The 17727-nt window shown below is 32.3% G+C and overlaps 1 protein-coding gene across 32 annotated transcripts in view; it reads right to left on the minus strand.

The window, feature by feature from the left end:
* The window catches only part of LOC105330539 (protein unc-13 homolog B), a 102197-nt gene that overhangs the window by 14391 nt on the left and 70079 nt on the right, over positions 1 to 17727 (minus strand). For 23 of the 32 annotated variants that reach the window (XR_010715046.1, XR_010715038.1, XR_010715040.1 and 20 more), the window contains 15 exons: positions 15390 to 15458; positions 14501 to 14720; positions 13551 to 13671; positions 11953 to 12059; positions 9546 to 9687; positions 9313 to 9354; positions 7310 to 7437; positions 4468 to 4583; positions 3524 to 3586; positions 3305 to 3405; positions 2815 to 2965; positions 2545 to 2613; positions 2032 to 2121; positions 1352 to 1375; positions 656 to 667 (listed from right to left, as the gene is read on the minus strand). Coding sequence is in view for 23 of the 32 variants with exons in the window: in XM_066088802.1 (XP_065944874.1) it covers positions 656 to 667; positions 1352 to 1375; positions 2032 to 2121; positions 2545 to 2613; positions 2815 to 2965; positions 3305 to 3405; positions 3524 to 3586; positions 4468 to 4583; positions 7310 to 7437; positions 9313 to 9354; positions 9546 to 9687; positions 11953 to 12059; positions 13551 to 13671; positions 14501 to 14720; positions 15390 to 15458 (1455 nt within the window). In the remaining 9 variants the exon portion in view is untranslated. Of the gene's footprint in view, positions 1 to 655; positions 668 to 1351; positions 1376 to 2031; positions 2122 to 2544; positions 2614 to 2814; positions 2966 to 3304; positions 3406 to 3523; positions 3587 to 4467; positions 4584 to 7309; positions 7438 to 8185; positions 8314 to 9312; positions 9355 to 9545; positions 9688 to 11359; positions 11467 to 11952; positions 12060 to 13550; positions 13672 to 14500; positions 14721 to 15389; positions 15459 to 17727 lie in introns of all 32 variants that reach the window. The other 9 variants (XM_066088803.1, XM_066088801.1, XM_066088793.1 and 6 more) reach the window with 8 other exon arrangements.

Below are 17727 nucleotides of genomic sequence, written 5' to 3' on the forward strand. Positions count from 1 at the left end.
GAACCTCATTAACAATTAAAGGTGTTTTTTTTCTTTCTTTTTTTCTATTTTTTCATGGGGGGGTTGCATACAATGTACAAAATTTTAAATATAAAAACAACACTGATAATGAAAATACATTAAACATATGGCAAAATAAAAAATAATATCTCTTTCATAATGCAGTACATGAAATCACTGGTATTTAAAAGAATTAAGTTAAATTTTATTTTTGTTTTCAATGTTGAAGATTAAGTTCTTATCATGGTAAAATATAAAGAAATTAAAAAGCTGAACAAATAAATTAAATATTTGAATTAGTTATAAACTTATAGAATCTAATATTATAACACTGCTGGTTAACTCTTTATGCATTAACATTTACTTTATTAAGCTAATATATTTATCTAATAATTTCTTTTCTGATGATCCAGCTGAATAAATCTGTTAATATAAAAGTGTGCATTCACAATGAGGTTTTATAGAAAAATTAAAAAATCTTTTTTTTTTAGTTCCTGCATGTATACATATTACAAGACAGCGTGCAGAAGAACAGATGTTAGATCAGGATGTGGCCATATGAAGAGTGAGAGAAAGGAAGAGGAAGGAAAGAGAGAAAGAAACAAGGAACAATAAATATCATCTTCAGGTTTACCCTGGTATTAGTATATCTTACCTGTTTGTACACCTGTTAGCAATAAAATATCAGGGACCAATCAAAATTAGTGATAACATTAAAAGGACCAATCAAAAATTAGTAATGGACATATCAACAACCAATCAAAAGCACAATTACTGTACAGAAATTTCTGTTGATAAATCAAGATTGAATCTTTTTTACTTTAATTCATATTGTATAGTATATACATCAATAAAATGTTAATTTACAACCCGTAGGTTAAACATAACTTCGAAATTTTTCTCCGCTTTCATCTGCAAAAGGTCTTCAATTAACCAGAACTTAATCATTATTCAAATACACATAATTTATCAATTAAAAGACTTTTAATGTTAATTTTAAGAAAAAGAAATTTTAATATAGTTTCAATTAGTTAGTACAATTTGGCTCGACTATGTAAGAGATTTTTAGCATTTTCTAAATTATTTTTTTTTCAATATTTCACTTATCTTGATCTATATATTTACATAGTCCCAAACTGTTCCAGCTAGTTACTCAAACCCACAGGAGAACCTTCCTATGTTAGTCTACCCTATAGCCGGAGAACTTGATTCCCAAGAAAGATTAGTAGAATTCTACTTCTGTCGTTTCGTTTTTTCTTAAAAAGAAACCACCTTGATGTATCTACAGCACACTATTAAAGAGTTGACCAGTATTATCTACTTCGAACAATTTAAAATCTGGTTCTTTTACCTGCACTTCACTTTGTACACAAATCTACAATCAAAGTACTGACATGAAATACTGTACACATATGTTCCACAACAGGGTCTTCTGCTTGCCTCAATTTACACAAACAAAATACACGAGTATGGCATTCACTTTCCTTTTTCTATTTTTGAGAAGTACATGTACCATTATTAATGTAAACTATTCTTCCATTCAGGACTATAGATTAAACTAAATATGAATAAATAGTACTGTTCTAATCAACTGCATCTAAAAAAAAAAAATAGTAAAAAATTTAAAAATGAATGATTTTCTATTTCTTGCAAGCTAAACTATCTGATTATATATATATATCTATCTATCAATCTTATAAATCCTAAATAAAACTCCAGTTGGCTACAGGCCTTTATGATAAAATGCTCAATAATTAATATTCAATCCCTAATTGACCTAAGATATTGAGCTGTATAATTTCTGACTACCCTGCTACGTACCCAAGGGTGATTTCACATAGAGATCTAATACACAGTTACACAGGACCATAAAATTTGCATGCTAAGCGAGGGATGCTACGAAATCATTCCACAGAGGAAGGAATTGTTACGTACGTACGTCACAAAAACCAAGCAAGACGCTCACAATCTACGAGTAAATACCGCACTACATCAATGTTTTTTGGGGGAGTAGAAGTCCTTGGGACGTACCTTCATTCTGAAGAAAGTTATGCTGGTTAGCAGGTCGACAGTGGACTTGAGGTCTTGGAGGCGTGCCCTGTCGGTAGCTGGGAAGTTATTCTGCAGGAGAAAAAAAAAGAACTTTTATTGGACTAGATGTCAACAAATTATCCTTGTATCTTTAAATTATTGGTGCTCAAATACTTTATGATATTCATCCTGCAAAATGGTGCCATGACAAACTGACAGACCGAAGGTCTAATAATTAACTGCGTCATTCTGGCCCTCAAGCAAAGTGCAGTAAATTCATGTATTTATTTCTTATAAATTTATAAAATCTGGTCATTTTTTAAAAATTAACATTCAATATTTCAAGCATTTTCCATCTTCATATTCACATAACTCTTTCAATTTTTACTGTATATTACATGTACTATAATTTTGCATTCTTTAAAACAACACATGCATTTAATTCTAATATATGTATCTAAGTCATTTTTGTAATATCAATATTTACACTCATCTGTTCATAATTTTACTTACTCTATACATGGAGAGATCAATGCGTAAGGAGTTATGAAGTTGATCCAACAACTTCACAAACTTTTCTTTCTGAAAAACAAAAGATGCTCATTTACAATTTTTTGATCAAATTGAAATACCGGTAATTTAATCAATTTATTTGCTAAATTAATTGAACACGTTCATTACTTTGCTTTTCAACATACGTCTATCATTAGACAATTCTCCTGTGCTGTAATCTGTCTGTATATTTTTTTTCTAAATTGAAAAATTATCAAAAAATTCACTTACTCCAAAGTTGGATGCTGCGAATCTATCACTAGCTGATACAGCAGTGCTGGCAGTGGTGTGTGCATAGAAGGCATTAATGTTAGCAAGTAGAGTGCTCATGACCGCAGGCACCCCCGGACACATGTACTTAGTGGACAGGCAGGAGAAATGTCTGGAAACCGAAGGACAGTTTAACAATATTAACTAATACAAACTTCTGACTAGCTGCATTAATGTAGCCCTCTCAAGAATTTTTTCTTCCATCCAACTTTAGACACTTGTACCCAGTAACCTTATTTCTTGATAAAAGTAAATACATGTCTCACTGAATAATTAAATGTTAACATGCAAAATATGACAATTCATTGTTTTATTTCTCTTGAGATCATTTCAATTCAACTTATCTATAAAGTTTTTGCAATTTAAAGGAATTATGTAGGACAAAAACGTTGCTTTTAAAATTCATTACATTCATTTTTCATGTAACCAAGCAAAGTATTTGATTACTTACGTCATCGCTTGGTAAATGGACTCTATACCATATCTCATGGCAAATTCATCCACTATTTCTTGTGCAGGCTCGTCAAAGTAAACTTTCCATGCTTCATCCTGCTGATTTATGAAATTTGAAAAAACAATGAATAGACTCATTTCTTGTTTGTTAGATATAGAAATGGAGAGCAAATATTTTTCACAAATTTCGGAATTGAAAGCTTAAGCCTGCACTCACTCCTTTGGCATCCGGCAGTTTAACAGCGCCCCCTGTCTGCTCGCACAAGTAATGGAACAAGTTCTGCAGAGAAAGAAAACAAGGAATGATTATCAATCTCTACTGCATTTATTCAAAATCTCCCAAATGGGTTGTACAGGTAACTCTCAATGGCTCAAACTTCGATCCCTCGAAGTTCTTGATTGCTCGAAGTAAGTCTAGGGTCCCGATTTTTTTCCCTATATAACTAAGCAAATTTACTCATGATTTCTCAAACTCTTGATCTCTCGAAGTCAAACTGCAGTCCCGTTGTTCAAAATCTATAGTTTCTTACTCTCGATACCTCGAAGTCGCTGTGTATCTCCAAGCGCTATACCTAATTAACACCTACTTGGTGTGTAAACCTAGAAAATTCCGAACTCTTGAAAACTCGAACTCAGTCCCATGGACTTCGAGCTATCGAAAGTTACCTGTATCTACTTCATGACATTATCAAATATAGAGAAATATTGTACAATAATATTTTTAGCCTCATTGAAAGTGAATGACAACTGGTATAGTAGTATATAAAGTTTGATGGTTTTATGTTCTTTAAATCTTTTTTCAATCTTGCCCACAAGCTTATGTTCTCTAAACACTTTTAAATTCACTAACACAGTCCCATCAAACGCACTAAACACATTTAGATGTACCAACACAGCCCAATCAAGTGCACTTAATTAACACTTTTAGATGCAATTATACACATCCCAATCAGTTACAGTGATGCTACACTAGCTCCTTCTGCGACAAGTTAATAACAAACTGCTTGATAACCTACGAACAAAGTCAGTAACATTTCATATTTAAGCAGATTTCCACATGATCACATACTAGCATAAGGATTTGGGAATCTACATGTAAGCAGCTGAAATTGACCAATGACATATATTATACAATACAGGTGTGGCTACAGTGTCACCTACCTCGTGCAGACAGGTGTACTGGACATGGTAAGGTGCCACCTTCTCCTCTCCCTTGATTTCCACACTAATGTGTAACCGTATGGCTCCAGACACTGCTGACTTATCTGTTCTCTTCTCTGAAGAGTAACATTATTTCAACTGTTTCAAAGTGGAGCTTTTTTAAAAAATACTCACAGTCTCACAAAATTTGAAATTATGTAATTCTTTGCAAATGCCAATTACGATTTTAATAATAATAATCTTTTTTATTCTCTTGGCACTCTATAAGCATTAAAATTTAATTTTCCGGCATTAAATCAATTTTACAAAAAAAAAAGAAAATGGCATGGTTGCTTCGGACTGCTAAATTGACTGGCATTTTATCTACACATGCATTAAGATGTAATGTCATAAATATTTGTTTTCTCTAGCTTTATAAATCTTTAGGAAACAAAATACCTGAATGATCATGAGAATTAGCGTAAAATGTTATGCAATTAACACAATTTTAAACAACTTTTATCAAATGAAGAACATAATCAATGTTTATACAAAACCTTCATGATTTCCTGAGCTTTCAATTTTCTTATTTTGTTGAAAAAAAAATTAAATCTAAATCTGAGTGATATTACAATTATATTTTTAAAATTTAAAATGCATTGCATCATGAAAATTTCTTAAGTGCATAATGTGTGTAAACTGCAAACATGACCAACACCTAAATTTGGAAGATAACTAAATGACCAATGAAAACAAGAAATGCAAAAAAAAAAAAAACAAGAAGGAAAGAAATCTGAATCTCTACATGCATCCATGCACGTGCTATCACAAGCTAATTAGGAATTTCAATACAATTTCAAAACATGCAGATTTGAAAACCAAACCCATAAAAGGAATTGCCATGATTATATTTTAAGATTAACTCAGTAAAAGGTAGCTGTTGTAATGTTTTGTTGGTTAACAATCTATCTTGATATACACGGATTTCTCTAAATCAAAAAGAAAAACCATGGATAGCCATGCTGGCATAAGGAGAGGTATATATATACACGTGTAACTAGGTACAAATTGTAACATGGTCTTAATGCAATTGTAGGGGACAAAATTAACAGGAGAATGAAAGGGGAGGGGGTTAAGACTTCATGCGTAATTGAGAATCATTAACTTGATATATAAAAAGTAATAAGTATACCAAAGGGCAAGAAAAATACACTGCGCATGTATGTATTTATTTGATGAATCATTAGAGATTGCTGGCATCAAATTGTTTACATTATGAATTTGAGAAATGAAACAAGATATCTGTGAGCCAATACTCACTAGTGATACCCCCGCTCTGATGTGAATACGCAAAATAAGCAAAGTCGACATTTAACAGAAAGCTGGCATCCGATTGGTACAGAAATATATCCCATAATATGGCATGCCTAAACAAATAGTGTGTTAAAATTTCAAGCATCTGCGATTAATAGTTGCTGAGAAATCTTTGACGGAAATTTGTTTGAAAATTTTGGCTAAAAATAAACAAAGTCTTCATTTAACACAAAGTTGACGCCCGATTGGAACAAAAATATATCCCACGATATGGCATGCCTATACAAATATTGTGTAAAAATTTCAAGCATCTGCGTTATATAGTTGCTGAGAAATCTTTGACAAAAATTTGTTTGAAAAATTTGGCTAAAAATAAGCAAAGTCGTCATTTAACAGGAAGTTGAAGTCCGATTGATACAAAAATAAATCCCACAATATGGCATGCCAAAACAAATAGTGTGTTAAAATTTCAAGCATCTGCGATAAATAGTTGCTGAGAAATCTTTGACGAAAATTTGTTTGAAAATTTTGGTTAAAAAAAAAGCAAAGTCGTCATTTAACAGGAAGTTGACGTCCGATTGGTACAAAAATATATCCCACGATATGGCATACCTTAAAAAACACTGTGTAAAAATTTCAAGCATCTGCGATAAATAGTTGCTGAGATAAATGCAACAGAAATTTTTGTTACGGACGGACAGACAGATGGACGGACAGACGGACGGACGGACAGACAGACACACAAGGGTAAAACAGTATACCCCCTCTCCTTCAGAGCGGGAGTATAATTACCATATATTTTCTTATGAATATGCTGAATAAGCTCACGCATAGCCTGGAGGATGTATACCCTGAGGTATAAAATAGGATAAATATCCTTTTGAAATTGTTAAATATGCAAATATATGCTCGAATATCTTGAGTTCATTTGATTGGCTTGCAATATTCTAAACATTGAAGACCAAGTATAAGTCTTTCATTTTAAATCTATACATTAATGTTCTTTGTAAAGAAGTTATTAGTAATCCTTGATGGTTGTTGTTTTTTCTTCTACATTTTTTACGAATAACAGCTTATAACCACGATAGCTCCATTGTACTAATGACATTTCCAAAATAAAATCAGTCAAAGCATTTGATGACAATAAACTTCTAATATAAACAGGTGATGGGCCTAGGCCTGCAACTTTCTAAAGAGTTAATACTCTCTATAAATATATACATCAAGTGATGAAAGTGTGTTTGTAAAACTTTTGGAGCAGTGACTGGAAAGTGATTATTACAAAATATGTAGCTGCCAAAATAGCAGTGGTGGTCTCTCTACAGGATTTGAATGCTAAGTAAAAATTTACCAGCAAAATAAAAAAAAAAATGAAGTAAAAAAAAAAAAGGTTTTCATATACAAGAAACAGAAGGGAAATTTGGAAGGTTTACAGACGTCGATACAAATAGGAGGCATTCAAAAGTGAGTAATGATGCTGGTTTGTACAGGATTTTAGATTGATCTGGTTTTTTGTTGTTTTTCTTTTCACTTTGAGCCATGAACTGACCTAGATTATACCAGACGTCCATGTCACCGCTAAGCGTGGTGACGTCGATTAGAGTCTGACCCAGAAAATCATCCGACTCTCTTGTGAATTTTTGACGCAGTCTGGATTTTATATCATCATCTTCATCCCTGAAAGAGTGTTTCCAACAAAACACAACATTTAGAAGGATTAGCTAAAACTAAAAAAAGTTAAATATTTTGAAGAAAAAAAATAATTGACGATCAGTCAGCTAGTTGGTTTGTCCTTTCTTGTTCTACATGACTGAAGTTGCCATAGGAACTGACAATTCAACTAATCACTGATCCATCAAGACTGGCCCTAATAGAACTCCAATACTTTCATCATCACATGTCAACTGCTTGCAATGCTCTCTGAATTAGCTTTATCTTCCACACTGCAAAACCTACATATTATGCTCCATCAAGATTTTTAAAAACTTCAATGAAATTCTAAACTGTTTTAATTTAGCAGAAGAGTTCTTTTTGACTGACCATAATTTTTAAACAAAAAATATCTTGGAGCATATGATGCAATTTTACAGAATGCAAGTGTACTGGCTTTTAAGTGGCTGATAAGCTGAGAGTGGGGAAAAAGCATGATCTGGCTGGAACCTAAAGCTGGCAAGTGTCGATCAACCGTCGAAGCAGAGACAAGCTAAAAATATTAGGCACGACTGGCAGTGACACATGAAAGCATGGAGATGTAACCAACCAAAAAAAAAAAAATTAATATAAATAAATGAAGAAAAAAAAATAAGATTGTCAAAAAGATTGCCCTAATAACCATGCCATATAAACTATAACCACACAGAGATACACGAATGAGAAAAAAAAAATGTTCATGGTGCGTGGCAATGGCATGGCGTGGGGAACTTACCCAAGTTATACCATACATCCATTTCTCCACTTAACGTACGCACTTCGATAATGGTCTGACCCAAGAAGTCATCAGATTCACGGGTCAATTTCTGCATAAGTTTTGATTTCAAATCGTTGTCTTCATCCCTAAAATAAGGGCTAACTTGTGATGCACACAGACAAGTGTCAATACTGAGGACAACCTTCAAACATTGCTCGATCCTTGCCATTTTATTTTTTCACCCCCCAAAAAATCGTTTTTTCTTTCATCCTTTTTATTTTTAAACTTAAATCAAGATCATATTTTTTTTCTCTATTAAATCAACCAAAAAAAAAAAATTTCTTCTAAAAGTCTTAAATAGAAGCAATTTTTAAATATAACATTATCCTTAAGGCTAATTTATTGTTTTCCTTGGACAAAAAGGCCAAATAAAATCAAAGCAAACCTAAAATTTGTGAATTTACAAAAAAAATGTTCATGAATTGTTAAAAAAATTATATCGCGAGAACAATTGACAAATGAAATAAAAAGAGTACGCATGATTCTTGGAGTTACAGGCTACTAAGACATTGATAAGGCTTTGACTGTCACATATGATATAGAGGGGGAATGATGTTGACCTAATTCATTTGTTCAATAAAGAAAATCATAATCGACATACACCACAGAACTATGTAAACCGAGGAAATCAGGTGACCAGCTAATTAATAAGCATTGTGAACTCACTAAAAAATGTACTAATCACAGTGAATGCTTGAAAAGTGTCATCCCCTAGACATAAAGGATTATCTCGATCTTTACAGAATGATGCACTGTATCCGAACCCAAACCCCTAACCCCCACCTTCCAAAATAAAAAAAATAATAAAAGAAGTAACAAAATTGTTCACAATAAAGCATCATTTTTCAAGCATACACCTGATAGTTGCAATTCTGGAAAAAAATTGTTTAATTCAATGCAATCACATTTTGTATTTATATATATGCTCAGAAAATACATTAATTTTGCGATCATGCATATAGTTTAAGAATCTTAATTCCTTCATTCAATATTTTTTTATCAATTTATACAATTATTGTCTACAGCAATACATAGAAAAAATTATATCTATTTACATTTTTTGATTAAAGAGAAGTTATACATACCAAACTCGCACTTTTATCCTGTCTGACGAATTATGGCACTCACTGAAATCAGAATGGTCAGGAAAAAAAAATCATCGAATACGTCTGTAAAGATTGATTATCAATTTTCAAAAAGCTCAAACAATGTTTGAACATATATATAACAAAATCAATTGCATGACGTTCCAAAAACAGTGTTTCCTCCATGGGGCACTGTATTATATAAAGAAAAGTATTCTTTAGTTTCTACTCACAAATAAAACTTTTCATTCCAGTCGGGGTTGAGGTTCTGGGGGACGGTTTTTGTGCGCTTCTTGACTTTTCCAACTTGTACGGTGACATAGGGATCACTTGTACCCGTTTTATCTTTGCCAATCAGGCCTTGAGCACATATCACTGGGGGGAAAAAAGAAATGAAAAAGTACTTAACTTGCATAAATAACTGCCCTTCTGATTGCTGAGTCCTGAGACAATTTTTACATTTAATTCTTTTAAAAGTATTTTTGCTTGAATAATTACTTTCTTTCTCTTATTAAATGAACTTATCTAGAAACAAACTATGACTACAAATCTTTATAACAGTATTACAGTTGTACTTGGATATCTTGAACATTTTATATCTTGAATACAATGAATATGTCAAAGTAATTTTTTGTAAGTCCTATATATATATAACCACTTATTTTTAAAGTATCTTACCCTCAATATCTCGAAAACGCAGATACCTCAAAGTTTTTTTTTTAAATAGTCCCATCTAATTCGAGATAATGAAGTTTGACTGCATATTAACATTAAATTTTGTAAATGAAATTAATCAAACTTTCATGCTATATACCCATCACAGTACTTTGAATATTCATTGCATCAAGTAATATTTGTCAATACATGTATATGCAAATTTTGATAAACCCGTACATAATATATTGTTTTATAATGTCAAATGCTGATGCCAAAAAGTGCCACTATGCTAGAGCCGTCCAAACTTAATGGCAAGCATGATTGTCAGGTAGGTATGGATAAATTATTTCATGCACTTCATGCAACATTTATTTTTGATTCATCTACAATATAATGCTAAATTAACTTTGAAACTGCTAGTTGTGACCCATGTTAAAATCCAAAATGCCCTTTAGTACATGTATAATGTTACCTAAGGAACTATGTTAACAACGTGTTTAGATCTTAAATGACTGACCTTTTATATCTCATTACTAAGCAGAGTAATGTTAAAACATGATGCAATGAACATTTTGAAAGCAGCACTTAATAAAGCTATAAAAAATATGTGGTATTAAAAAAAAAATAGATAAACTGTAATATATAATCTGCCCAAACTAAGAAGAGAAATTCAATTAAGCATTCTAGTTGGATAAAAAAAAAAACAACCCCACTTCTTTCTTTTATTTGTTTCAAACAGCATACAAAGGTGTGAATGACAGGTTCCACTATTAAACTATTAAACTAAATGAATTTTCAAACCTGAAGAAAGAAGAAAATTCTATCTGTTGCACTGTGGATGTGCCTTTAAATATTTAGGCTCAGGCCTTTTCTTAATAATAAAATGGTGAGAAAAGGTTTCAAACTTAATCTTCATTTTTCCATCCTATATAACAGACTAGGTACTCAGTAGCTTTAAATGCTGTCACTGTAAAAAGTTGTAGCTGTAAATAGAGTGACTGTAAAATGTTATAGCTGTAAGTAGAGCTACTGTAAAAAGTTATAGCTGCTGTAAATAGAGCGACTGTAAAGAGTAGAACTGAATTTTAGTTATTCGATCAGGCTATAGGATATTTGTTAAAAACAAGAAAATCTCCAAAAATCAGGATTCATTTGACAAAGCAATATCGTAAAGTAATAAATTTCCCAACCAGGTATACAGGAAAAAAGAAAAATATTCTACATTCAAAGGTTGTATTATACACCTTAGCCCATATAAATATAATAATAAAAAAAAATTTGGTAAGAAATATATTATATACATATTAGACTTTAGGATAGGATAATATGTTGACAGGGAATAAAGTAAATTGGCTATATAACAGGAAATGAGTACTTCAAGAGGGGATACCTGTCAATGTGATGCTAGCTGACCATTTTGAGGTGCCATCCAAAATGTTTTGTTTGGCAGCCTCCTTATGGCCAGCATGTAGAGCGGGCCCCAGGCCAAACACTTCCCTGCCAAAATGGAAATTTTAACATAGATCACAAACACAGCACAACATTTAATAAATACAGAACTCTTTGTCTATCCAACAAGTCTGCTCTGACAGCCAAGCATTTCTACAATCCATGCTTGTCACAGTTAGGACTTGCACTCATGGTTAATGCTCTTTCGCTGTTGGCAAAGTCTGTGCATCTAAAGGCCATGCAGGCATATGATTTCTCTCTCTAAGAAAACTATGTGTATCCCCACCTTTATGCTCTCTCAACATTTGCTTTTAAACATTTTGTCACCCCCCCCCCCCCTCCCACCCAATGAAAAAGAAAAATAAGAAAACTTATCTGACTGGATCCCTTACATTCTTATTCTGTTCAATTTTTAATTTCATATCATATCTTGTAATATCATTTCTTAGAATATCCAAATGATATGCCTGCATAACTAGCTGCAAAAAAAAGGGAGAACAACAGAACTGCAATCACAACAGCTTCCCGCCTTACCAGTAATGGCAATTTTAGCTGACCACTTGGATGTTCCCTCCAAAACACTTTGTTTCACAGCTTTCATGTGGCCAGTATGGGATTTTTTATCCACACCAAATACATTTCTAATAAGCAAGGTTATCAGGAGATCTTTGAATTATTAAAGCATACATCAAATACATAATTATATATTATTACAGAAACAAGTGAAAAGCTGTCAATGTGACAGCAAACCGGGTTTTCTTTTATGTAAACTGTATCCATAATCCATGTCAACCCTTATCCAGTGAAATGGAGTACCCTACATGTATATGCAACATTTTGCCAAAAAATGACTAAGTTCAAAAGCTAGTATTTTTTCGATTAATTATCAGAAATCAAAATCCTAGCAATATGCACACCTCTGATATATGTACAATTGATCTGCAAAAGAACAACTTCTTATCTTGAGAACTGTAGGAGGAGTTATCCGTACAATGAGGGTACCCTATATGCAACATTTTGCCAAAAAATGACTAAGTTCAAAAGCTGGTATTTTTTCGATAAATATCGGAAATCAAAATCCTAGCAATATGCACACCTCTGATATATGTACAATTGATCTGCAAAAGAACAACTTCCTATCTTGAAAACTGTAGGAGGAGTTATCCGTACAATGAGGGTACCCTATTTGCAATATTTTGCCAAAAAATGACTAAGTTCAAAAGCTGGTATTTTTTCGATAAATTATCGGAAATCAAAATCCTAGCAATATGCACACCTCTGATATATGTACAATTTATCTGCAAAAGAACAACTTCCTATCTTGAGAACTTTAGGAGGAGTTATCCGTACAATGAGGGTACCCTATATGCAATATTTTGCCAAAAAATGACTAAGTTCAAAAGCTGGTATTTTTTCGATTAATTATCAGAAATCAAAATCCTAGCAATATGCACACCTCTGATATATGTAAAATTGATCTGCAAAAGAACAACTTCCTATCTTGAGAATTGTAGGAGGAGTTATCCGTACAATGAGGGTACCCTTTATGCAATATTTTGCCAAAAAATGACTAAGTTCAAAAGTTGGTATTTTTTCGATAAATTATCGGAAATCAAAATCCTAGCAATATGCACACCTCTGATATATGTACAATTGATCTGCAAAAGAACAATTTCCTATCTTGAGAACTGTAGGAGGAGTTATCCGTACAATGAGGGTACCCTTTTGGCAGCCGCCCGCCCGCCCGCCCGCCCGCCCATCCGCCCGCCATTTTCACCATTTTAATAACCGGATTTTTCCGTTGGAAAACCCGGTTAAAAACAATGTAATGAATCCCCCAGAGGTCATCAAACTAACATATGACCTTGGCCTTTAACCTTGACTTTTTAACAATATAAAACCATTCAGCATATCTATTTATAGCAACTACATTAAATACACTGCCTTTTTTTCTAACGTTTGTTCTATATGCAAATAAAGTTATTATTTTTATCAAGAAATTTTCTGCAATGAAAAGCATTCCACTTGTTACTAGAAAGTTAAATTTGCATATCACACCACGAATAAATAATGAGTACAAGAACTTTATGAAAAATGCTGGCAAAATGAAAGGAAAGGAATCACACACTCACTTGATGAGTTCAAAGATTTCTGGTTTGTTTCTCTCCCTGATTTTCATTCTATCTCTCATGGCCATTATGATGTTCTGAGTTTTATCTTCTGCTCCATGTTTGGAACTCTTTTCTGCTGCACCTGAAGAAGAAAAGACCCAAACATGTTATAGATAGATCTATTTAGATCTATATATAGATCTATTATATAGATCTATATAATGTTTAAAGCCTAATTTTCTTAATGTAGAAATGTAGTGTAGTTCAGGGGGGACTTTCAACTTTTCAAAAAGCCATATTAGTTGAAAACTTGCTCCCATCTTAACTTCTAGGACAGTGTACATCTCATTTCATTTCCTTTACATTTCATATCAGAGTTCTTTTTATCACCTTATGTAATATCATCCACTGGTCAAGAAGAACTCCCCCCACACTACCCTCCATCATATACCCTTACCTTAACAGTCAGAAAAGTTCAAATGTATAAAATTGATCAAGTGTCCGAATGGGGATCCCCATGTTTGGACATGTAGATACTATAAACATGTTCAAAACAAGATGTGTACGAATTGTGATGAACCATCGTGACACTGATTACTGTAGATTCCTAATTAAATGCGAGGAATTAATATCCGCGTAAAATCATGAGGAGCACCCTTCGCGAATTTTTAAATCTCGCCATTATTCTTTGAGAGTTGAGAAGTATGAGAAATACGAATAAAAGTTCAGCTTTCGCGATTTTATATTCTCGCGATTTGATACAAAACAGCGGGATCGCAGAATTAAGTACTCGCGTAATATAAAGAATTTACAGTATTGCAGTTATAGTACAGTGTGTTTTGAGAGTTTTTAATAATACTCTATGGAAATTAAATATTACATATCAGATTAAGAACATTGCATATTAATATTTTGATGCTCAGCTCCGGTGCTTTCAATGAGACTGATACAACAGTACAAGCTAGACTCACGTTGCAGACAGTCGGCATTGAGCAGGTCTTTACACTTCTCGTGGCATTTAACTCCGCATTCTGTACACCTGACCCCCTGTCTCACCATCCCCCACAGCAGGCCGCCGCACTCGAAGCAGTACGTGGGAGAGGTGGCGGTCCACACCACAAAGTTGTGGGGGGTTGTGCTGGAGATTGGGTAGATCAGCGCCTGTAGAGTCTTCTTGTACACATGCATTTTCTGAAACAGACATAAAAATGGTCCTATATGTACAATTTTCAAAATCATGCATCTATAATATGTCTTGAAGTACCCTATGGTCATAACTATATTGGTTCAATATGCTTCATGGGGACAATTTTTTTCATAAAGCATGCATCAATACTAGTATCACAATTAAACCCTTATTTAGGCAGACCTAAACATTACCCTCATCAACTCAATCATTGACACATGCTATACAACAGTTCCATGAAAATAATTATATCTTAATTAAAATTAGAATGTAATGGCATTAGTATATGTGTTATTAAAAGGTTATTGACTGAATATTGAGAAACATGCCCATCCCAAACTTTGACTTGGGCCTTTTAAGCTGAGATGCTTTACGATGTGATTATTTCGATTGATAACTTTATATAAAAAGCATCTTTTATCTTAAAGTGTCTACTGCAAGTTTCAAAGCTGAAAATTGCTAGGATCTTTGAATAAAGCACGAACTTTTGTGGTCAAAAATGTACTTGGAATCATTTTTTAAGTTGAATATTATTATTATTATTATCCAACTTAAGCCTTATAAAATTAAATCCAATCTTTTTTCCTTCACAGAATGAAATATATCAGCCAACACAAAAAAAAAAAAAAAAAAAATAGGAGTTGAAACTTAAACTTCAGAGACAGATGACTTACCAATTCTTCATCCTTCAGAGATTGTCTGGCAACCATGGCAGAAGGTGCATTTCGTTTGGATTGCATAGTCTGTAAACAGTCATGCATCAAATTAATTCAATTAAAGCCTCCCACTAATGAAAGAATTCAAGAACAAATCAAACAGTTTATCTAAGAATCTCAAACAAATGATTGAATTTACAATTTAGTAAAATCGAAAAACACACAATAGGCACCACAACAAACCAAAAAGTTTTTTATAGGGTACGTTTCTTTTTTTTTTTTCATCAATCCCTAAATACATTTGAAATGTCAGTGGTTATTTCTAATTGATTTTTTTAAAATAGGGATTTAGTGTCCTTTACTTCCTCAAACTATAGCTTAATTTATCTGCAGATATTCTGATCTGGTTTTAAAGATCAAATAGAAGTTAGGCCACACCAATATAATTTCTTGTTTGTCAGACATTCAATGAAAACAAAGTACTAGCAGGCAAGCGATTAATAATAAATTTTTTTAACACAAAATTTTTAGGCGGTACATATAAATAAATTTGTGCAAACGATTATATTTTTGCTACTTGTTTCTGATTTATAAATTAAAAACTATTGAAAATACGAATAATAGAGCAAAAAGAGAACAGAAAGCAGTGCATAATTTCCAGGATTAGGGAAATTAATTATTTTTTGTAGTTTTATTAAAATACAAGCGCGCGGGGTTCGACGAACAAGAAATAATATTAGTGTTGCCTTCATCTGATTATTTTCCTGTGTTTTATATATCAGTCAAAGCCAACAAAAGATAATTTTGTAATTTCTTCTAAAATACATTTTTTTTCCTTGAATATGTGAAGACTTTGAAAAATAAACTGAAACAAAATTGCAGTTTTTGGTCCTTAGTTTATCGTAATTTAAAACTGCTATTCCCTCTCTGATCAATAATCTTTTTTAATCATAATTGCAAATTCAATTTAATAATAACTTCCACCAGTTAATTGTACGGATATATAAATAATAATATATATTACATAATTACATATAAAACTATGTATACTTGTACTTTCTAGCAAATGATGTGTTGAACATCTTTTCTCATTTTAGTTGATTAAAAGAAAATTTCATGCACTACACCGCAATACTTTCATGCAGACACCTCTTTCCTTTTTCCTTACTAAGCGCCGTTTCCGCTAAATTCATAATATGGACACGATAATATGTTTCACATATTTTCAAAAAAAAAATTCTAAACTACTTATCAATATTAGCCCTTATTAAAAATTTTTTTAAAAAGACTTATTGGTGTGATATCAACCATTAAAAAAAAAATAAAGATCAATAGTGCCAATAATACATTTTTCATTTGATAAATCTAACAAAGAATTCTCAAACCAAAGTAGAACTTAACGTAAAAGTACACAAAAATGTATCTATTGCTAGAAAGTATATATATAAATCAGATATGTGCCATAATGCAGTAAAAATCAAGCTGCTCTGTATATTCAATTGATAATTTACAGAAAAGTAAAAAACACACACATGTATTCAAAAAATAGTTATATAGCTAAAAAAAAAAAAAAAATAGTGTGTTTAGGCCATTCACATCCAATAAAAAATCTGTATTAGTGATATCAATGTATTAAAAGTTGATGAAATTTTCATAAAAAGAAACAGAGAAAACTGCATGAGCAAATGTTCTAATATTATGAAATGGCTAGACAACATAGTTTCTACAGCTAATAATATCATGTCACATTCAATTTATGAATAGAATACCTTAAGAACCTGCAAAGCAAAAAAGCCAATGTTGTATTACTCGAGTTTTGAAGTGAATATAAGTACATTCAAATGTGACTTAATTTATAATCTTATATAAGCTTAAATTTTCCAAACCATTGAGAGATTATTTATAATTATTAAAAAAAAAAAAAACTCTGAGTGAAAGCTGAATTTTGTGAGCAGAAAGACAAATAGAAAATTTATCTCAAGGTCAAATGTATAACCTTAGAGTCTAGAGGTCAAACTGGATTTAGTTTTTGCAGTCCTAGCTGACACAGAGTAAACGATCGTGAGACAGTTAGCAGTTGGTGCATAAATTATCAATACCATGGTACAGGTAAAAATGGGGCAGGTACTAAACAGCCAACGAAAAATGCTTGTTTGAAAAACAGCACCTTGCGATCCCAATAGTCTCATCACTTAAAGCATCAGTTTATCGGTCGCAGCATGAATACCCGGCCATGTTGGATTTGCGGTAAATAATGTTTGAAAAGTATATCTAAGCATGTTAAAATATGAGAACAGCCACAACTTGCAATACATAAAGTGTGTATTGATGACGTAGAACAGCTATATATATAATG

The sequence above is a fragment of the Magallana gigas genome, chromosome 6 (assembly GCF_963853765.1).
Source record: "Magallana gigas chromosome 6, xbMagGiga1.1, whole genome shotgun sequence".
In the NCBI taxonomy this organism is placed as follows: domain Eukaryota; kingdom Metazoa; phylum Mollusca; class Bivalvia; order Ostreida; family Ostreidae; genus Magallana; species Magallana gigas.